The 23,204-nt window shown below is 37.5% G+C and overlaps 1 protein-coding gene and 1 long non-coding RNA gene across 3 annotated transcripts in view; both read left to right on the plus strand.

The window, feature by feature from the left end:
- LOC119876967 overlaps positions 1-23,204 on the plus strand; it is a 37,741-nt gene that overhangs the window by 5,206 nt on the left and 9,331 nt on the right. Inside the window, exons 2-4 of one of the 2 annotated variants that reach the window (XR_005369279.1) lie at positions 6,169-6,429; positions 10,678-10,803; positions 11,413-11,605. This is a non-coding gene — a long non-coding RNA (uncharacterized LOC119876967). Of the gene's footprint in view, positions 1-6,168; positions 6,430-10,677; positions 10,804-11,412; positions 11,606-23,204 lie in introns of those variants that run through there. The other variant, XR_005369278.1, reaches the window with a different exon arrangement.
- On the plus strand, positions 9,118-10,480 carry OR2AX2 (olfactory receptor family 2 subfamily AX member 2). Its single transcript, XM_038556460.1, has one exon. It carries the CDS (start codon positions 9,118-9,120, stop codon positions 10,141-10,143), a length of 1,026 nt encoding a protein of 341 aa, XP_038412388.1. The 3' UTR covers positions 10,144-10,480.

Consider the following 23,204-nt stretch of genomic DNA (forward strand, 5'->3'; position numbering starts at 1 on the left):
ATAGTGCTTGGAAAATTGGACATCCACATGCAGAAGAATGAAACTAGACCACTCTCTTGTACCACACACAAAGATAAACTCAAAATGGATGAAAGATCTAAATGTGAGACAAGATTCCATCAAAATCCTAGAGGAGAACACAGGCAACACCCTTTTAGAACTTGGCCACAGTAACTTCTTGCAAGATACATCCACGAAGGCAAAAGAAACAAAAGCAAAAATGAACTATTGGGACTTCATCAAGATAAGAAGCTTCTGCACAGCAAAGGATACAGTCAACAAAATAAAAGACAACCTACAGAATGGGAGAAGATATTTGCAAATGACATATCAGATAAAGGGCTAGTTTCCAAGATCTATAAAGAACTTCTTAAACTCAACAGCAAAGAAACAAACAATCCAATCATGAAATGGGCAAAAGACATGAAGAGAAATCTCACAGAGGAAGACATAGACATGGCCAACATGCACCTGAGAAAATGCTCTGCATCACTTGCCATCAGGGAAATACAAATCAAAACCACAGTGAGATTCCACCTCACACCATTGAGAATGGGGCAAATTAACAAGGCAGGAAATCACAAATGTTGGAGAGGATGCGGAGAAAAGGGAACCCTCTTACACTGTTGGTGGGAATGTGAACTGGTGCAGCCACTCTGGAAAACTGTGTGGAGGTTCCTCAAGGACTTAAAAATAGATCTGCCCTATGACCCAGCAATTGCACTGCTTGGGATTTTCCCCAAAGATATAGATGCAGTGAAACACTGGAACACCTGCACCCCAATGTTTCTAGCAGCAATGTCCACAATAGCCAAACTGTGGAGGGAGCCTCAGTGTCCATGGAAAGATGAATGGATAAAGAAGATGTGGTTTATGTATATAATGGAATATTACTCAGCCATTAGAAACGACAAATACCCACCATTTGCTTCGATGTGGATGGAACTGGAGGGTATTATGCTGAGTGAAATAAGTCAATCTGAGAAAGACAAACACTATATGGTCTCATTCATTTGGGGAATATAAAAATTAGTTAAAGGGAATAAAGGGGAAAGAAGAAAAAAATGAGTGAGAATATCAGAAAGGGAGACAGAACATGAGAGACTCCTAACTCTGGGAAACGATCTAGGGGCGGTGGAAGGGGCTGTGGGCGGGGGGTGGGTGTGACTGGGTGACAGGCACTGAGGGGGGCACTTGATGGGATGAGCACTGGGTGTTATTCTGTATGTTGACAAGTTGAACACCATTAAAAAATAAATTTATTTAAAAAAAAAAAGGAAAAACAGGTTTTGGCAAGGGTGCGGAGAAAGGGATTTCTCTTCCGCTGTTGGTTGGAATCCAAACATGTAGCCACTCTAGAGAACAATCTGGAGGTTCCTCAAAATGTTAATAAAAGAACTACCCTATGATCCAGCAATTGCACTACTAGGTATTTACCCAAAAAAAAGAAAAATAAATATTTGAATGGGTGCATGCTCCCCAATACTTATAGCAACATTATCAACAATAGTCAAACAATGGAGAGAGCCTACATAATATTATTCAGCCATCAAAAAGAGTGAAATATTACCATTTGCAATGATGTGGACCATCATTCAGATGTATGTATTATGAATGTATTATGCTAAGTGAAATAAGTCAGTCAGAGAAAATCATATGCCATATGATTTCACTCATATGTAGAATTTAAGAAAGAAACAGTGGCACCTGAGTGGCACAGTCTGTTAAGTGTCTGGCTCTTGGTTTTGGCTCAGGTCATACTCTCAACGTCCTGGAATTGAGCCCCACATTGGGCTTTGTGCTGAGCATGGAGTCGACTTAAGATTGTCTCTCTTGGGGAATCCCTGGATGGCTCAGCAGTTTGGTGCCTGCCTTCGGATCAGGGTGTGATCCTGGAGACCCGGGATCAAGTCCCACGTCGGACTCCCTGCATGGGGCCTGCTTCTCCCTCTGCCTGTGTCTCTGCCTCTCTCTCTGCGTCTCTCATGAATAAATAAATAAAATCTTTAAAAAAAAAAAAAAGAATGTCTCTCTCCTTCTGTCCCTTCAACATGTGCTGTCTTTCTAAATTAAATAAATAAAATTTGAAAGAAAGAAAGAAAGAAAGAAAGAAAGAAAGAAAGAAAGAAAGAAAGAAAGGAAGGAAGAAAGGAAGAAGAAAGAAAACAGATGACCATATGGAAAGGGGGAAAGAAAAAAAAGGAGAGTGGGAAACAGATCATTAAAAGCCTCTTAATGATAGAGAACAAACTAAGGGTTACTTGAGGGAGGTGGATGAGGGATGGACTAGATGGGTGATAGGTATAAAGATGGCACTTGCAATGAGCAGTGGGTGTTGTATGTAAGTGTCTAATCACTGAATTCTACTCCAGAATTGTATGTTAACTAACATTTAAATTTAAAAAGATAATTTTTTAATTATATTTTTTCTTTGTTTCTAGTCAGTATTTATCTGGATCAAAATTAAAGTCTGTTTTTGTTTTACGTTTCTCTTTGTATATCTCACATATAGTATTTGAGTACTATTTCACAGAAATACCATGTTATTACTTATTTAAAGAAAACAATCTCAGGGGCACCTGAGTGGCTGGCTCAGTGGGTTAAGCATCCAACTCTTGATTTCAGCTGAGGTCATGATCTCAGTGTTGTGAAATTGAGCCCCATGTGGGGCTCTGTGCTCAGCAGGGAGTCTGCTTGAGATTGTCCCTCTCTTTCCCTCTGCTACTCCCTTTGCTCACCCTCTCTCACCCTCGTTCTCTCTTAAAAAGGAAACTATTTTAAATATTTTTGTGCATGTTGTAATTTTCTAATGATTATACCTTGCCTTATTATTTTTATTTATTAATTTTTGCTTTTGATATATAATGTTGCCTAAAAGTAAATATTTTATACTCTAAAGCAATTAATTGCTTTTCTCAGCTATTATTGAACTGTAGCCAGAAACTGGTTTTGTCATTATATGTTCTCATTCATTTGGGGAATATAAATAATAGTGAAAGGGAAAATAAGGGAAGGGAGAAGAAATGTGTGGGAAATATCAGAAAGGGAGACAGAACGTAAAGACTGCTAACTCTGGGAAACGAACTAGGGGTGGTAGAAGGGGAGGAGGGCGGGGGGTGGGAGTGAATGGGTGACGGGCACTGGGTGTTATTCTGTATGTTAGTAAATTGAACACCAATAAAAAAAAAATAAAAAAATAAAAAAAAAAAGAAACTGGTTTTGAGAGGCACCTGGGTGGCTCAGTGGTTGAGCATCTATCTGCCTTTGGCTCAGGGAGTGACCCAGGGGCCTGGGATCAAGTCCTGCATTGGGCTCCTTATCAGAAGCCTGCTTCTCCCTCTGCCTATGTCTCTGCTTCTCTCTCTCCATGTCTCTCATGAATAAATAAGTAAAATCTTTAAAGAGGAAAAAAAAGAAATTGGTTTTGAAATATGTTTAAGCCTTTTATATAGTGTATGCAGCTCTCATAAAACAATTAATGAACAATTTAACAGTCCTGTATATATTTGTTACACATCATTGCATTCCCCTCTGATTATTTTTGTAATAAAAAGCACTTGTAATTAATTTCAGACTGATAAAGAATATTGTCTTGTTTCTGTTCCTCTTTTGTTCCAATTATATGACCAATACAGAGATGGTCATGCAACAGCGATTTAATGAATATTTGTAGTGTGAGTAAATAAACCAAAGAGTAGTAAACCATAGAAGATATAATTAACAAATTGCTTTATTCAGTTATTGAGGACCACTTTAAAATAGTCTACCAAAAACACTTAATGTGTTATCTCAGTTCATTACTGAAAACAAGGGAAGAATATTTTTCATTTTCTCTATTTCTGTAACATTTGGGAACTGATAGTTAATTACCTGCATGGATAGATCCCCAGGGACTTTCTGAGAATCCCAGTCCCCTCTGTGTTCATACTAAATGTATAGTATGTTCATACCTTTTCTTCCTATCTCTTAATGTCTACATGAGGCCATATATTTAACTGAGCAGCCACTAAAAATGAAGGAGCCTAAGATAAGATCTCAAGGTAGGAAGGTCCACAGGTGACTCAGTAGCAGGCTAATGTTTGCCCAGTTCTGCCACTAATCTGCTTTCCAACCAGGTAATTCCATTTTTGGGATCCAACAGCTAGAATATAAAGAAGTAAAAGAGTCAGAGTTACATAAAGCAGAAGGCATAATATTTCCCTGGGTTTGAAGAGAATCTATGCTAATTTCTGTGGAGTTTTATGGAAAAATATGTATTTTAAGATGCACATATCATAATTGTGCTCTGTTCATCATTAATTCATGCTGTATATTTACTGTATATTTACTATATATATAATACCGTATATTTACTAATTTGTACGTCAAAACACACAAGTAACATTGTTTCCATGATTGTTTCTTCATAGTGTTTCATTTATCATACTGGAATGGTGAATTTCTTAAAATTGCTTATATTGAAAAAGGCAGAAAGTATTAAGAAGTGGATTGTTTAGTAAAATATATTTCAAAAGAACTCTAGTGTTTATTTTGTGTTTAGATATTTATATACGCTAACAAGAAAAAGGCTAAGCTTTAGGAACGCTATGGCATAGTTCAAACTAAAATCTACATAATTAGCTACTTAATAAATACTACTGAATGACACCAGTAAAAGTTTCCTGTGCCATAATTTTGAAAATATACCAGAGATAGAGGGAGTGAGCATGAGTGACAGAATGTTTTCCTCCAAACAGATTGGTTAAATTTTGGTCATATCAATAAGAATGGAATAAACTGCTCCCTACCATAATGATAGCAGAGTTCTCTGAAAATACAAGCAGCAAATGGGTGTCTAGGTGGCTCAGTCAGTTAAGAATCAAACTCTTGGTTTTGGCTCAGGTCACGTTCCCAGTATTTTTAAATCAGGCTTGGTGCTGAGCAGGGAGGCCACTGGAGATTCCCGCCCTCTCCCCCTCTGCGCTATCCCCCACTCCTGTGTGTTCTCACTCTCTCTCTCTCTCAAATAAAGTTAATCTTTAAAAACTTTTTTTAAATGCAAATGTAAGCAGCAAAATTGATTTTAATATTTAATTTAAATAATTAATTTAAATTGATTTAAAGGTTTAATTGATGTAAACATCTAATTGATTAAATGAAACTGTTAAATAGGCAATTGTGTGGGTAAAGATTTACCTAAACTATGAACAATGCCAATGTAGAAAATATCATGAAAAATTATTTAAGATTTGAAAAATGAAAAAAATGCATACTTCTGAGGAGAAAAGGAGATTGACCCTATTAAAAGATCCTTTAAAGTTGAATCTAATGACAAATCATAAGCTAAAATTCTGCACTAAGAATCTCTTAAATATTAATTAAAAAACATTAATTCATCAAATTTTAAAATGACACAAATTTTTTGTGAAGACTTTGCAAACAACTTGTAAATACCAAACCACACATTATCACAAAAATGCAAATTAAATCCACAATAGGTCCCCATTATTACTTGCTAAATTATAAAGAGAAAAAAATAGAGGATTATCAGTGGCAATGTGAGTAAAATAACTAACTACTGCCATCTGGGGGTCCATCTAGTTAATCTTTGATGGGAAGCAACCTGACTGCATGAATCAGAAAAGGATACGATTATCTTAATTAAAAAATGTAAGCACAGAAGCAAGGAATTGTTTATAGAGAAATCATCTCAGTGTTTTTTAGATTAGCAAAATTTTGGAAGAAATTTACATTTAAAATAATAGAAAAATGTTTATAATTTCTATTACTAAGGCAAAATATTAAAAGCTTTGTATTAAAAAGTTATCTTCTAAAGCATTCAGTTATGAGAATATATACATGATTATACTATGTAGAGAAATATTGTTATATACAGTGTGACTCTTTTCTGTATCTGATTTTATACACTACATCAATCAATATGTTATTAAACTATATATTGAAAATAAGAAACCAAATTTGTATAGTATATATTATATTGATGGGAGGATGAGAGTTGCCTTCATTTCTTTTCTGTTTCATAAATATCTTAAGTCATATTACATTGTTTTTGAAATGCATTCAATGAATGGAAAAGACAATTTTTACAAACATAAGTCAACATAAGTTTATCAGAAAACAGTACATAATACCATCAATCTGATTTTTTTTTTTTTTTTTTTGCATAAGGAAAAACTGAACCCTGGTCACTTCAAAAACAACTGAACGACTTGAACATTCTTATCCAAATGCCACAGTTTAATGCAACATTGCATTCTTAAGTGAAGATAAATTGATAAAATAGAACTGCAGAAACAGAGAACTAAAGAGATGGAGGCGATACAGTCTGATGGAAGAAAATAGGCATTTTGTATTTAACTCAGAGTGCTTTGCAGAGAAAAAAAGGGATATCAGTTCGGGGTATGATCATGAGAACTTTGAATGCAGAAGGTGAGTTTGCGACATCTAACATTTGCAGTGCACAGGGCCTAGACCTCCCAGTCCATGCTGGAGCTCTTAGAGCTGACAATTCCTGCACCCAGCCACATGCTCTCCTTATTCCCCTAGAGTGAAATAATCTTCCTTTGGGTCTTCAATCTTCCACTGATACCCTGACTTATAATACCCTGATTTCCTCCCTTTTTCATGGTAGTTATTATCAGAAATAGTTGAATCCTTATAATTTGCTCATTTATTCACGTTCTTTTCACATTAATTGAACTGTAAGTTTTTTCTTATCAGTTTCAGAGGCAGAGGTCAGTGATTCATCAGTTGCATATAACACCCAGTGCTCCTCACCTCACATGCCCTCCTTACTGCCCATCACCCCCATTACCTGATCCTCCAACCCCCTCCCCTCCAGCAACCCCCAGTGTGTTTCCTAGAGTTCAGACAGAACTGTAGGTTTGGTAAATCAAAGATTTCATCTCTGTGTTCACAGTATATTCCCTCAGTATCATTCAGTGTGTGGCACAGGATAGGTATTCAATAAATATCTGTGAAGCTGCTATTTAATAAAATCAGTCTCAAAAAAAAAAAAGGAAAAAAACTGGAATCTGCCTCCCATAGTGTTTTGATTTTTGCATTGGTTGCTCACTTTCGAATTTAAATTTTTACTATATGCAAACTCTGTTTCTTTCACCAAAGGGCAACTTTTTGCATCCTATGTCTTACATTCTTGACTTTTTCTTGAACTATTCTTCAGTTTTTCAAATATATAAAATTAATATTAAAGGAAATTTTTCCTAAATCGTACTCTGCAGGTTTGTATTCTTTAGATAATGGTAATGCACCATCTTTCTCTCCTGCCCATGAAACAAAATTTTAAAATAATCAAATTTCATAATTTTGTTACTTTGATTTACTTACATCTTTTAGTTATGATTTTTGGAAATTTATTATTCCCTATTGATTACTGAAGAAAACTAATAAGAGAAGTTTACAGGGTGGTAATTATATAGCATTTATACAGCAATTAGAGTGCTTTCTGTTCTCCTAGTTTATAATGTTAAATGTTTTTATCTCAAAGGGACAAGTACTGTTATAACATTATCCCCATTAATCTGGGCCCAAATTCTCTGAGATGAGAGTTACTATAACTGTTACTAAGATAAGAATAGTGTCAGAATTTTAAACTTGTTTACTTAAAGTAACTAGAGTTAATTTAGTTAAGGTTAAGCAACCAGGTATTTCCAACCTAACATTGCTTCATTTAAAAACTAGTGTGTTTCCAAAAGTAATAAAAACTAATAACAAAATTAAAAATTAAAATAAATAAAAACCGGTACGTTACCTATCCCAAGGTGGCTTTTTTTTCCAAAGTGGCTCTTCAGACATTCAGAGGATGATTTATGTTCAAAGTTTCACTGGTTAGTGTCTGTATTTAGAGCACAAGGTCTTTGTTCCTAGGATAATCTCCATTTCTCGTGTTCTTACTAACGTCACCAAATAATGCAAATTAAACCCAAGCAATACTGGGGACTACTTTGTATGCAACATTTTATTCCAAATATTCTGAAGAGATACTGTATATGTGGCTAAAAAGAAAATCTGGGAAGAACATGAATATGATCTATGGTAATCACATAAGGGTATATATTGGGATTGATGTGAGTATATCCCAGAGAGAAATCCTCTGGGTAGTATTGATGCAAGGCCTTTTATCATAGCATGTGGACAGGACTTGTGAGCAGAAAGAATTGCATTTGTGATTGTGAGAAGAGAATGCTTATATACCTTTAAGTTTGTGGATGGAGCAGGGGTAGAGATAAGGTAAGTTTCTAAGGAATTTCTATATGGTGAAAATATTCTACAGGACCTTGGAGGTCTGACAATTAATAAGGTTGCTTTTAGTCTTTAATGAAATATCAACATTGAGGCAGCCAAGAGTCCCTTGAAGAATGTCATAGTGTGCATGCCTCAGGTATTTATCAGCAAGCTGTAAGTCGTAAGGAGATTTAATTTTAACTACATTTTGTTGTGCCCGAGATTGTGAATCCGAGAAACCACCGAGGAGCCCACACCAATGCAAACACATGAGGGTTTATTTTTATTTACAAGCTCGAGCTTGGGTCCAAGTGTACCCACACAGCAGAGCAGAGACGTGGACCCCCAGGTGGGTTTCAGCTTAGTTTTAAGGGCTGTTCTCAGGGACCTCCAGAAGGGCTGGAGCAATTCTTCAAGTTCTGTTTACATTTTGATATAGGGCCTTCAAGGGCATTGAGCTCTGTTCTTATTTTAATAGGGGCTTCCTGCCACTGGCTTGGACTCTGTTTTCATTCTAATAGGGACTTCCTGCCCTTGGCTTGGGCTCTGTTTTTATTCTAATATGGGGCTTTCTAGGACGTTAAACTGTAAGCTGTTTTCTTCCTGTAACTGAAGTAAGGTAAAGTTCAGCTCTTATTCACAGGGGCCTGGGATGGCTGCACTTGTGATAACGCTGAATTTAAAGTGGAATGGCCTTAATTTTCTCTGCCTCCACGCATTTCTCTTGCCTTTGTTCTCCTCATCAGTATCTTACAAATATCCCTTTTGTATAAAAGCCACAACATTATGGAAGAGAGATTGTATAATATTGCTGATTATATATGGGAAAGCACATATATGTTCTATGACCCAAAACCCCCTGGAAAACTAATAATGCTTGTAGTACAGCTTTCTTTAAAAATTCATTCACAAAATCTTACTTACAATTATGTCCCCACCCTAATGCCAAAAGCACTAGGAATTACAAACAACAGTTTCCAAGTTGGCTTTATACTTCTGGGCTTCTCTGAATGGCCCCATCTAGAAATGATTCTCTTCTGGATTGTGATCATCTTGTACACCATGATCATCCTCTCCAACTCAACCATTATCTTGCTCTCTTATGTGGACCCTCATCTCTACACCCCCATGTACTTCTTTCTTAGCAATCTTTCTTTCTTGGATCTCTGCTTCACTACAACTGCTGTGCCCCAGATGTTGTACAATTTGTGGGGGCCAGACAAGAGCATCACCTACACAGGCTGTGTCATCCAACTCTCTGTGTTGCTCTGTCTTGGTGCCACAGAAGGTGTCATGTTGGTGGTGATGGCATTTGACCGCTATGTAGCTATTTGTCAGCCCCTGCACTATACAATCATCATGCATCATCAGTTCTGTTGGAAGCTGGTGCTCATAGCCTGGATGTCTGGATTGATGGAATCTGTGACCCAATCCCCCATCACATTCCAACTTCCTTTATACACCCACCACCATTTGGATGATTTTATTTGTGAAGTTCCTGCTTTCATACGCCTGGCATGTGGAAATACCTCTGCCATTGAATGGCAAATGACCATCTCTGCTGACCTTTTCACCATTGTGCCAATGGGGTTAATCCTGACTTCTTATGGCTACATAGCTCAAGCCTTAGGTAAAATCCAATCCAAGGATGGAAGGCAGAAGGCCATTGCCACCTGTTCTTCTCATCTCACTGTGGTCCTCATGTTTTATGGGACAGTGGCCATGGTTTATACAGACCCTAAGAATGACTTTGCTTCAAATTATGGCAAGTTATTCACTTTCTTCTACACTTTAGTCACACCATTGTTGAACCCTCTCATCTATACCCTAAGGAACAAAGAAGTGAAGGATGCTCTGCAAAGACTCCTGAAGAAGTGGATGTGTAAATGGAAAAAGTAGAAATTGATCTTTTGAACAAAAAAAAAGTTGAAAATCATGATGTTCACATGCTCTCCATTAGAGATGCTTTGAATCATTATTTTACAAAAGAGTAATTTTAATATGAAGGCAGTAATTTGTGACTTATCCTTTATTCCTATGATTTTATGTATCATTTTGTTTTAAAAAAAAATCTGTACAGAAACAATGCCAGCTTTTTACATATAATAAGTAACTCAGAATATCTTTGCCTAGAAAGAGACACTATTCTCAGAGTTAACATTTAAAGCAACATAAGCACCATGAACTAGACAGCTTTAGAAATATAATAAATCATCTGTTATATGTTTTTAGGAGTATAAAGGACTGTTTACTATGGATTGATTTATGTAGACTTGAATGGAATAAAATTTCCCTGGAGCTTCCCTTGGTTTCTAATACACATGCAATGTTTCCTTTTTAAATTTAACTCTTAATAACAACTGGAGTATAAGAAAAGTTATGCTAGTTTCAGATATTGTGCTATTTTCTCCTTTTTTTTGGAATTTACACAAGATGAAGCCATGATGGTGAAGTGCCATGGAGACACATGTATTCAGAGGAGATCTCTTATTCCATGAGACACATATATCATTGAATGTCATCCATACTTAATTTAATCTCCACTTGATTACAAATAAGGTAACCATTCAAAAGTATTTATGTATCTGCAAAATTAATAATATTTAATATTTTTAAATTAATAACATTTGAAAATTATACAAATAAGTATAAAAACTGTCTCATGGTTTCTCTGTTATCTTCTTTGTTATGAAATTATACAAAAATAATTTTGCCTATGTCTAATTAATATTTTTCCAGTGAAACTGAGATGTTAAAAAGTAGTCCTGGAAGTTTCCATTAACATTTGCTGAAATATTCTAAAATACCATAGAGTTTGTAATATATATCTATTCTCTGATTTATCATAGGATCTTCGGGGTTGTTATCAAATATCATTATCATGAATTAATTAAGCTAGAGGTCTGTGTGTGACATTGATGGAAAAACCTATAGAAAACAGCTTAGAGCTAGAAGCTAAAATTAATATTTACAAGAGACCCTTATAAAGGGTTATATTAACATATTAACAATGTGTATGAGGATACCAAGGTAAAAACAACAGATTGTCAATGCCTTAAAAACATAGGTTTATTTCTTAAACATTTAAAGTCCAAATTGGGTGACCATGACCTTCTGGGGCAGTGTCTTTTATTTGTTATCTGACATTCCAAGTTGATTTGTCCTTAGGATGTCTCCATTTTTACATGTTCCCAAGACAGAAGACATGACTGGAGGGTCAAGTTCTGATTACTAAATACTTCCTCTCAGAGGTTCTTTGTATCACTCCCTCTCATATTTCCTGGGCTGTAACAAGGCATATGGTCATAACTAACTTGACTTGAGAGTTTTTTATATTTCCCATACTCTAAATGTAGAACAGAAGCAGATGTTAAGAAATAGTGTGATACCTATCACATGGACAAAAGATGTAAGAGGTCTCTCTTTTAAGCTGAAGATGTTTTCTAAAGATGACAAAAAGGGTTATGTTTATTAATAAAGTTGTAGGTTAATCAAGAGTTTCTTCTTCAAAGTAGTTGTATGGATTGAGTGTTTTTGTAAAATCCTAAAAAAAACTTCAGAGAAGAAAGAATCCCAGAATAACTGCTTGTTGCAGTTTCTGGTGACCAATGCAATAGTATTATCTGTTATCTATATAAATTGATGCTTTTGAACTGAATTCTATCACTGCTTTCATACTGAGTCAATATTAATAAGCACAAGGAAAGATGAAGGGTTAGAATTGCCCAACAGATGGAGTATTGATTATTATTATTACTATTTTAGATGTAAGCTCAGTTTACAAAGTGCCCAAAAAGAATTCTTCAAATTGACACTGACATTTCCTTACTGAAAGATTCAAAAGAGTGATTAAGAAACATTCTGAAAAATGAGTAAATATATACATACATACATACATAAAAGCTTGGCCTTATGTAGGCTGGGAGAATAATGTGAATGAAAGATTCTACCAAACAAAAACAGAAAATACATATTTTTTTTCAAGCACCCATTCATTAATAGGCCATATGCTCCACCATAAAATAAGGATGATCATTTTTTAAAAACTGAAATTATATACATTTTTTATAATTTAATGGTACCTATGTGGAAATCAAAGATACAATTTTTAACATTTTTAGAAAAAATCTCTAAACATGTGGAAATTAAACATATACTTAAATAAATAATACATAGACCTAAGAGGGAGTCTTAAAAATATACTGAGAAAATAAAACTATCAATCCTGAATTGCAAACCCAGGTAAATTACCATTCAAAAGCAAGGACAAATTAATTTATTAAAATAATTTTCAGATATTTTTTAGACCTGGATGTTTACCACTTCCTGAGGGAACTACTACGTTAAACGCATAAATACACAGACCAAGAGGCTGAGAGAAAACAGAATAGTAATAAAGTTTTAAAAGGTAGAAAGCAAAGCAAAGAGATACCTAATATTAGGCTTAATAGATCTAAAAAGGAATAAAACTAAGTTAACACTGGGGAAACCTCAAAAATCAAGTTAAATTATGCTAGAATAACTCTTCTAATAGTGCAGACTGTACAGCCTTTAACCATCCAAAGAGCCTAATTAACAGAAATCTCACAGAGGAAGACATAGACACGGCCAACACGCACATGAGAAAATGCTCTGCATCACTTGCCATCAGGGAAATACAAATCAAAACCACAATGAGATACCACCTCACACCAGTGAGAATGGGGAAAATTAACAAGGCAGGAAACCACAAATGTTGGAGAGGATGCAGAGAAAAGGGAACCCTCTTGCACTGTTGGTGGGAATGTGAACTGCTGCAGCCACTCTGGAAAACTGTGTGGAGGTTCCTCAAAGAGTTAAAAATAGACCTGCCCTACAACCCAGCAACTGCACTGCTGGGGATTTACCCCAAAGATACAGATGCAATGAAATGCCGGGACACCTGCACCCCGATGTTTCTAGCAGCAATGTCCACAATAGCCAAACTCTGGAAGGAGCCTCGGTGTCCATCGAAAGATAAATGGATGAAGATGTAGTTTATGTATACAATGGAATATTCCTCAGCCATTAGAAATGACAAATACCCACCATTTGCTTCAACGTGGATGGAACTGGAGGGTATTATGCTGAGTGAAATAAGTCACTCGGAGAAGGACAAACATTATATGGTCTCATTCATTTGGGGAATATAAATAATATTGAAAGGGAATAGAAGGGAAGGGAGAAGAAATGTGTGGGAAATATCAGAAAGGGAGACAGAACATAAAGACTCCTAACTCTGGGAAATGAACTAGGGGTGGTGGAAGGGGAGGAGGGCGGGGGTGGGGGTGACTGGGTGGCGGGCACTGAGGGGGGCACTTGACGGGATGAGCACTGTTATTCTGTATGTTGGCAAATTGAACACCAATAAAAAATAAATTTATTATTAAAAAAACAAAGCCTAATTAATTTAAATACGTAGCTATTGAACATCTATTATAAGTGGCAAAGTATAGACATTGGAAAACCATAAATAAATACATGGTTCCCTCACAATAGGAATACTGAGTCTGTAGAAATAGGGATAGGAAGGATTATTTATGTAATTAATTGTATTTACATTCTATCTGCTAGGCATCCTGATAAGAACACCAAATGGATAATCTAATAATCATGCTTAGTGAAATTCATAAATTGAACCTCAGTTGGGTTTCCTAAAGTTGTTGTACAAACCTAAAACCTCTGTTTAGTTCATTGACCCTCCTGGTCTCTGAGATGTTTTTTTTCCTCTGAACTATCTGCTATTAACTTATAGACACTTTCCTTGATTATAATTCCATTGAAAAAATAAAAGTAATCAGAGGAAAGCTTACTTGTATCACACATGCTGTGCCTTATTTCTTACTGTGTAGAGCAAACTGGATATGCCCTTACAAAATATTAACCTCTCCACTTCACACTGGTTTCTTTGCTCTCCACCACTCTCAAAGATATGCTTCTGGAAGGTTTTCCATTTTTCATCCATGATAATTCTTCTCTCTTTTTTTTTTTTTTTTTTTTTTTTCCGGAGAACCTATTTTTATGCCCGGTTGAGACCCTGAGTTTCTTCTCTCCATGTAGAAGGGTACAGCAGTGTCAGGGCACAATGAGGTCAGTATCTGCTCCTCACCAAACCACCCCCACCAGCTGCTGGGCCACCGCTCTAATGCCAACTGATGAGGAGCTGAGCCAGCCAGCTTTCCTCAGGATGGACAATGGCTTCATGAGAAACACAAAAATATTCGCAGTAAAATAAGGAGTCTCTATCTTAACCAGAAAGGGGGTGCGAATGGTGGCATCTCAGGCACTGAGGCAGGCGAGGGGAGATGGGGTTTGAGGATTAAGGGTCTCCCGCGGTGCGGGGGGGGGGCTGTCCTCCCCTCTCTGTATTGACAGTATCTGATCCCCATCAGGCTGCTTCCCACCTACTCTCCTCTCGAAGTGCAGGTACCTCTGAAACCCCCTCAGAGAGCCCAGAAGGTGGCCACATGTCTGACACACAGGCCCCAGATCCTGCTCGCCCTTGGCTTGGTTAACATTTTGATTGTTAAAACTTTTCTACTTTCTGCCCTAAAGTTTTCAGTATGTAATATAAATTTATTATATATACTTTATACATATTTGTAATTAATCTAAACCCACATTCAAATGACATTATACTGTTTCATGGGTAGTGCAGATACCTTAGAACATAGTTTTCCCAACTCCTCTCACCTCCTCTCTTATTACATCACTGTCATTCACTTCACTGTCCCTAAGCTATAGTCAACTATCTTCTTGCTACCATTATTTTAAACAAAGTGTTTAAAATCAAGGTTTGTATTTTATCATTGTTTATCTGTTCTTTATTCTTTTATTTATATAATTCCAAATCTCTGAGCTCTGTGATTTGTTGTTCTCTATGAAGAGCATCATTTGACATTTCTCAAAGGCAGCTTTTTTGGCAATAAATTTTCTCCATTTGTATCTGAGAAAGCTATTATCTCTCTTTCACTCTGGAAGTTACTTTTACTGCATACAGAAGTATAGGGAGTTTTTATCTTCCAATACTGAAATATTTATTTCACTCTATTTTCTTCTTGCTTAAATGGTACCTGTAGAGAACTCCAATGCATTTTTTTTATCCTTGCCCCTTTATTTGTAAGGATTCTGCCACACATAAGGTTATTATTTGTATTTGATATTCTGAAGTTTTAAGGTAATATACATTAGTATAGATTTTTTTTGTCTTTATATTGCTCAGAGTTCTCAGGGTTTTCAGATTTTTATGGATTGGTTGTTAGTAATTCATTTTGGGGGAAAAAATCAGCCATTATTATCCCAAATATTGTTTCTGTTTCTCTCATTCTCTTTTTGGTATTTTCATGATGTGCATGTTGCATATTTTGTCTTTGCTCTACAGTTCTTGAAAATTTCCTTCTGTCTTTCTTCTTTTACCTTTCAATTTCAGTTTTTGAAGTTTCCACTGACAAATACTCAACCTGAAAAATTCTTTCCTTAGCTATGCCCAATCTACTGATGAGCATAAATTATGCAACCTTCATTTCTGTTATACTGTTTCAATTTCTAGCTTTGCCTTTTGATTCTTTACTGGAATTTGCATCTATGCTTACATGATCTATCAATCTTGAATGTTTTCCACTTGTTTACCATTAGAAATTATAACATATGTTTATAGTATTATAAAATTCATAGTCCTATATTTCCCAAAATGCTACCTAAGTCTCGTTGTGATACTTATTCTTTCCTTTCAGGCTGTTTTTAAAATGCCTTATAATTTGTGTTCAAAGTCATTGTATCTCTTTTTTTAATAATGATAACATGCCAAATATAAACAAATTGGACACTATTAACATGATAAGGATAAACTATTACAAAAGTGAAAGGTCCAAGGACACCTGAGTGGCTCAGTCAGTTAAGTATTCAATCTTGATTCAGGCTCAGGTCAGGATCTCAGAATTGTGAGACTGAGCTGTCAGGTTCTACAATGGGCATGGAGCCTGCTTAAAATTCCCTCTCTCCTTCTTCCCTACCCCCTAGTCCCTTTCTTTCTCTCTTTCCATATCTAAATAAATAAATAACAAGGTTTACAGCTTGAATTGAACTCAATTTGATGTGTACAAGGGTTATTTAGTATTTTAAAGAGAATATGAGAAATAATGGTGAGAGTGAACAGAGACTCACTAGAGTCTTGGTAGCAAAAAATGTCACATACATAAAAAAATAAAAGACAATAAAAGATAAGATATTAGTACATATGAAACACATGGAAGTATATGAAAAACATACAGTTAATATCATTTTCAATGGGAAAAAACTGAGAGCTTTTTCTCATGGTCAGGAAGAAGACAGGGATGCCCACGCTCACCACTGTTATTTAACATGGTACTGGATGTTCTAGACACAGCAATCAGATAGCAAAAAGAAACAAAAAGCATCCAAACTGGTAAGGAAGAAGTCAAACTCTCCCTATTTGCAAATGACATGATACTTCTATAAAAAACCTGAACGTCTCCACCAAAAATTTACTAGGAATGATATATGAATTCAGTAAAGTTGCAGGATACAAAATCAACTTACAGATACCTTTTACATTTACATACACCAATAACGAATCAGTGAAAGACAAACTAATGATTAGTCACATTTAAAATTGCCCTCAAAATAATAATATAACATGGAATAAACCTAACCAAATAAGTAAAGGCCTGTACCCTGAAAACCATAAAACATTGATGAAAGAGATTGAGGATGACACAAAGGAGTGGAAAGGCATTCCAGGCTCATGAAGTGAAAGAACAAACATTGTCAAATTGTCTAGACTGCCCAAAGCAATGTACACACTGCATACAATCACTATCAGAATGCCACTGGCGTTCTTCACCGAGCTAGAACAAGATGCAGAAGAGGAGAACACAAGTAGTATCTTCTTTGACATCAACCATATAAACTTCTTTTTAGACACATATCCTGAGGCAAGGGAAACAAAAGCATAATAGGCTATTGGGACTTAAAAAAAAAAAAAAAGCTTTTGCACAGCAAAGTAAGCAATCATCAAAACTGAAAGGTAGCACATGGAATGGAAGAGGTTATTTGCAATGATGTATCTGAAAAACAGATAGTATTCAAGTATATAAAGAATTTATATAACTCATCACCCATAATACAAGTATTCCAATTAAAAAATGGACAGAAGGCAAGAAGACTGAAGAGTAGGGTCCCCAAGCCACCTGTCCCCACCAAATTACCTAGATAACCTTCAAATCATCCTGAAAATCTACGAATTCGGCCTGAGATTTAAAGAGAGACCAGCTGGAATGCTACAGTGAGAAGAGCTCGCGCTTCTATCAAGGTAGGAAGACGGGGAAAAAGAAAGAAAGACACAAAAGGCCTCCAAGGGGGAGGGGCCCCGCGAGGAGCCGGGCTGAGGCCGGGGCGAGTGTCCCCAGGACAGGAGAGCCCCGTCCCGGAGGAGCAGGAGCTGCACCAACCTTCCCAGGCGGAAAGGGGCTCGCAGGGAGTTGGAGCAGGACCCAGGAGGGCGGGGATGCCCTCGGGCTCCCGGGGACACTGACAGACACCTGCGCCCCGGGAGAGTGCGCCGAGCTCCCTAAGGGCTGCAGCGCGCACGGCGGGACCCGGAGCAGCTCGGGGGGGCTCGGGCAGAGGAAGAGGCTCCGCGGAGGGGGCTGCGGGGCGGGAGCAGCTGCGGGGGGCGGCTCGGAGGCGGCTCCGCGGAGGGGGTTGCGGGGCGGGAGCAGAATCCAACAGCACAGGCCCCTGGAGCACAGGGCGCCAGACACAGCCCAGGATCCGGCCTCCCCTGGGACAGGCAGTGGCCGGGAGGGCCCAGGACCCCGAGGACGCTCCTGCCCCGAGCTGAGCAGATCAGCAGCCCCGCCGGGAGCCTCCAGGCCCTGTAGACAGAGAGCTCCGGAGTTACTGTGGGGGCTGACTCCAGGGCTCCAGAGCTGGCCCCGCCACTGTGGTTGTTCCTCCTGGGGCCTCACGGGGTAAACAACCCCACTGAGCCCTGCACCAGGCGGGGGCAGAGCAGCTCCCCCAAGTGCTCACACCTGAAAATCAACACTACAGGCCCCTCCCCCAGAAGACCAGCTAGAAGGACAAGTTCCAGGGGAAGTCAAGGGACTTTCAGTATACAGAATCAGAAGATACTACCCTTTGTTGTTGTTTTTTTTTTTCTTATGATTTCAATTGGCTACCCCGCCCCTTTTTTTCTTTTTCTGTTCTCTTTTTTTTTCTTCTTTCTTTTTTCTTTTTCTTTTCTTCTTTCTCTTCTCACCTTTTTCTCCCTTTCCCAATACTCCTTGTTTTTGGCCACTATGCACTGAGCAAAATGACTAGAAGGAAAACCTCACCTCAAAAGAAAGAATCAAAAAAAGTCCTCTCTCCCACAGAGTTACAATTCAATTGTAACTCTGGATTACAATTCAATGTCAGAAAGCCAATTCAGAAGCACTATTACAAAGCTACTGGTGGCTCTAGAAAAAAGGATAAAGGACTCAACAGACTTCATGACTGCAGAATTTAGATCTAATCAGGCCAAAATTAAATATCAATTTCATAATATGCAATCCAAACTAGAGGTACTAATGATGAGGGTTAACGAGGTGGAAGAACGGGTGAGTGACATAGAATACAAGTTGATGGCAAAGAGGGAAACTGAGGAAAAAAAAGACAAACAATTAAAAGATCATGAGGGTAGATTAAAGGAAATAAGTGACAGCCTGAGGAAGAAAAATCTACTTTTAATTGGGGTTCCTGAGGGTGCCGAAAGGGTCAGATGTCCAGAATATGTATTTGAACAAATCATAGCTGAAAACTTTCCTAATCTGGGAAGGGAAACAGGCCTTTAGATCCAGGAAATAGAAAGATTCCCCCCTAAAATAAAAAATAGTGAATAGGGAAGCTTGCAAATTCCAAAGATAAAGAGAAGATCCTTAAAGCAGCAAGAGACCAAAGATCCCTGACTTATATGGGGAGAAATATCAGATTAACACCAGACCTCTCCACAGAGACCTGGCAGGCCAGAAAGGTCTGGCAGGATATATTCAGGGTCCTAAATGAGAAAAACATGCAGCCAAGAATACTTTATCCAGCAAGGCTATCATTCAGAATAGAAAGAGAGATAAAGAGCTTCCATGACAGGCAGGAACTGTAAGAATATGTGACCACCAAACTAGCTCTGCAAGAAATTTTAAGGGGGACTCTTAAAATTACTCTTTAAGAAGTCCAATGGAACAATCCACAAAAACAGGGACTGAATAGGTATCATGATGCCACTAAACTCATATCTTTCAATAGTTACTCTGAGCGTGAATGGCCTTAAAGACCCCATCAAAAGGTGCAGGGTTTCAGACTGGATAAAAAAAGCAGGACCCATCTATTTGCTGTCTACAAGAAACGCATTTTAGACAGAAGGACACCTACAGCCTGAAAATAAAAGGTTGGAGAACCATGTATCATTCAAATGGTCCTCAAAAGAAAGCAGGGGTAGCCATCCTTGTATCAGATAAACTAAAATTTATCCCGAAGACTATAGTGAGAGATGAAGAGGGACACTATATCATACCTAAAGGATCTATCCAACAAGAGTACTTAACAATCCTCAATATATATGCCCCGAATGTGGCAGCTGCAAATATATCAATCAATTAATAACCAAAGTTAATACATTCTTAGATAATAGTACACTTATACTTGATGACTTCAATCTAGCGCTTTCTGCACTCAATAGGTCTTCTAAGAGCTTTAAATGATACACTGGACCAGATGGATTTCACAGATATTTACAGAACTTTACATCCAAATGAAACTGAATACACATTCTTCTCAAGTGCACATGGAACTTTCTCCAGAATAGAACACATACTGAGTCACAAATCGGGTCTGAACCGATACCAAAAGATTGGGATCGTCCCCTGCATATTCTCAGACCATAATGCCTTGATATTAGAACTAAATCACTACAAGAAATTTGGAAGGACCTCAAACACGTGGAGGTTAAGGACCATCCTGCTAAAAGATGAAAGGGCGAACCAGGGAATTAAGGAAGAATTAAAAAGATTCATGGAAACTAATGATAATGAAGATACAACCATTCAAATCTTTGGGATGCAGCAAAAGCAGTCCTGAGGGGGAAATACATCGCAATACAAGCATCCATTCAAAAACTGGAAAGAACTCAAATACAAAAGCTAACCTTACACCTAAAGGAGCTAGAGAAAAAACAGCAAATAGATCCTACACCCAGCAGAAGAAGAGAGTTAATAAAGATTCGAGCAGAACTCAACAAAATCGAGACCAGAAGAACTGTGGAACAGATCAACAAAACCAGGAGTTGGTTCGTTGAAAGAATTAATAAGGTAGATAAACCATTAGCCAGCCTTAGTAAAAAGAATAGAGAAAAGTCTCAATAAAATCATGTATGAGAAAGGAGAGATCACTACCAACACCAAGGAAATACGATTTTTAAAGCAAATTATGAACAGCTATACACCAATAAATTAGGCAATCTAGAAGAAATGGATACATTTCTGGAAAGCCACAAACTACCAAAACTGGAACTGGAAGAAAGGGAAAACCTGAACAGGGTGATAACCAGGGAGGAAATTGAAGCAGTCATCAAAAACCTCCCAAGACACAAAAGTCAAGGGACAGATGGCTTCCCAGGAGAATTCTATCAAACGTTTAAAGAAGAAACCACACCTATTCTACTAAAGCTGTTCAGATAGATAGAAAGAGATGTAGTACTTCCAAACTTGTTCTATGAGGCCAATATCACCTTAATTCCAAACCAGACAAGGACCCCACCAAAAAGGAGAATTATAGACCAATATCCCTGATGAACATGGATGCAAAAATCTCAACAATACTCCTACTGCTAGCAAGTAGGTTACAACAGTTCATTAAGAAGATTATACACCATGACCAAGTAGGATTTATCCCCGGGATGCATGGCTGGTTCAACACTCATAAAACAATCAATTGATTCATAATATCAGCAAGAGAAAAAACAAGAATCATATAAATCTGTCAATAGATGCAGAGAAAGCATTTGACAAAATACAGCATCCATTCCTGATCAAAACTCTTCAGAGTGTAGGGATAGCGGGAACATTCCTCAACATCTTAACAGCCATCTATGAAAAGCCCACAGCAAATATCATTCTCAATGGGGAAGCACTGGGAGCCTTTCCCCTAAGATCAGGAACAAGACAGGGATGTCCACTCTCACCACTGCTATTCAACATAGTACTAGAAGTCTTAGCCTCAGCAATCAGACAAGAAAAAGACATTAAAGGCATTCAAATGGGCAAAGAAGAAGTCTAACTATCCCTCTTCACCGATGACATGATACTCTACATAGGAAACCCAAAAGATGCCACTCTAAGATTGCTAGAATTCATCCAGCTATTTGGCAGTGTGGCAGGATACAAAATCAATGCTCAGAAGTCAGTGGCATACCTATACACTAATAATGAGACTGAAGAAAGAGAAATTAAGGAGTCAATCCCATTTACAATTGGACCCAAAAGCATAAGATACCTAGGAATAAACCTAACCAAAGAGGTAAAGGATCTATACCCTAAAAACTACAGGACACTTCTGAAAGAAATTGAAGAAGACACAAAGAGATGGAAAAATATTCCATGCTCATGGATTGGCAGAATTAATAGTGTGAAAATGTCAATGTTACCCAGGGCAATGTACACGTTTAATGCAATCCCTATCAAAATACCATGGACTTTCTTCAGAGAGTTGGAACAAATTATTTTAAGACTTGTGTGGAATCAGAAAAGACCCTGAATAGCCAGGGGAATTTTAAAAAAGAAAACCATAGCTGGGGACATCACAATGCCAGATTTCAGGTTGTACTACAAAGCTGTGATCATCAAGACAGTGTGGTACTGGCACAAAAACAGACACATAGATCAAGGGAACAGAATAGAGAATCCAGAAGTGGACCCTCAACTTTATGGTCAACTAACATTCGATAAAGGAGGAAAGACAATCCACTGGAAGAAAGACAGTCTCTTCAATCTATGGTGCTGGGAAAATTGGACATCCACATGCAGAAGAATGAAACCAGACCACTCTCTTGCACCATACACAAAGATAAACTCAAAATGGATGAAAGATCTAAATGTGACACAAGATTCCATCAAAATCCTAGAGGAGAACACAGGCAACAACACCTTTTTGAATTCGGCCACAGCAACTTCTTGCAAGATACATCCACAAAGGCAAAAGAAACAAAACCAAAAATGAACTATTGGGACTTCATCAAGATAAGAAGCTTTGCACAGCAAAGGATACAGTCAACAAAACTAAAAGACAACCTACGGAATGGGAGAAGATATTTGCAAATGACGTATCACATAAAGGGCTAGTTTCCAAGCTATTGAAAGAACTTATTAAATTCAACACCAAAGAAACAAACAATCCAATCATGAAATGGGCAAAAGACATGAAGAGAAATCTCACAGAGGAAGACATAGACATGGCCAACATGCACATGAGAAAATGTTCTGCATCACTTGCCATCAAGGAAATACAAATCAAAACCACAATGAGATACCATCTCACACCAGTGAGAATGGGGAAAATTAACAAGGCAGGAAATCACAAATATTGGAGAGGATGCGGAGAAAAGGGAAACCTCTTGCACTGTTGGTGGGAATGTGAACTGGTGCAGCGACTCTGGAAAACTGTGTGGAGATTCCTCAAAGAGTTAAAAATAGACCTGCCCTACGACCCAGCAATTGCACTGCTGGGGATTTACCCCAAAGATACAGATGCAATGAAACGCTGGGACACCTGTACCCCGATGTTTATAGCAGCAATGTCCACAATAGCCAAACTGTGAAAGGAGCATCAGTGTCCATCAAAAGATGAATTGATGAAGAAGATGTGATCTATGTATACAATGGAATATTACT

The sequence above is a fragment of the Canis lupus genome, chromosome 14 (genome assembly GCF_011100685.1).
Source record: "Canis lupus familiaris isolate Mischka breed German Shepherd chromosome 14, alternate assembly UU_Cfam_GSD_1.0, whole genome shotgun sequence".
NCBI lineage: Eukaryota > Metazoa > Chordata > Mammalia > Carnivora > Canidae > Canis > Canis lupus.

Excerpts from the sequence above, each read along its gene's own strand:
- OR2AX2 (XM_038556460.1), top strand. The coding sequence starts at position 9,118 with ATGCTTGTAGTACAGCTTTCTTTAAAAATTCATTCACAAAATCTTACT.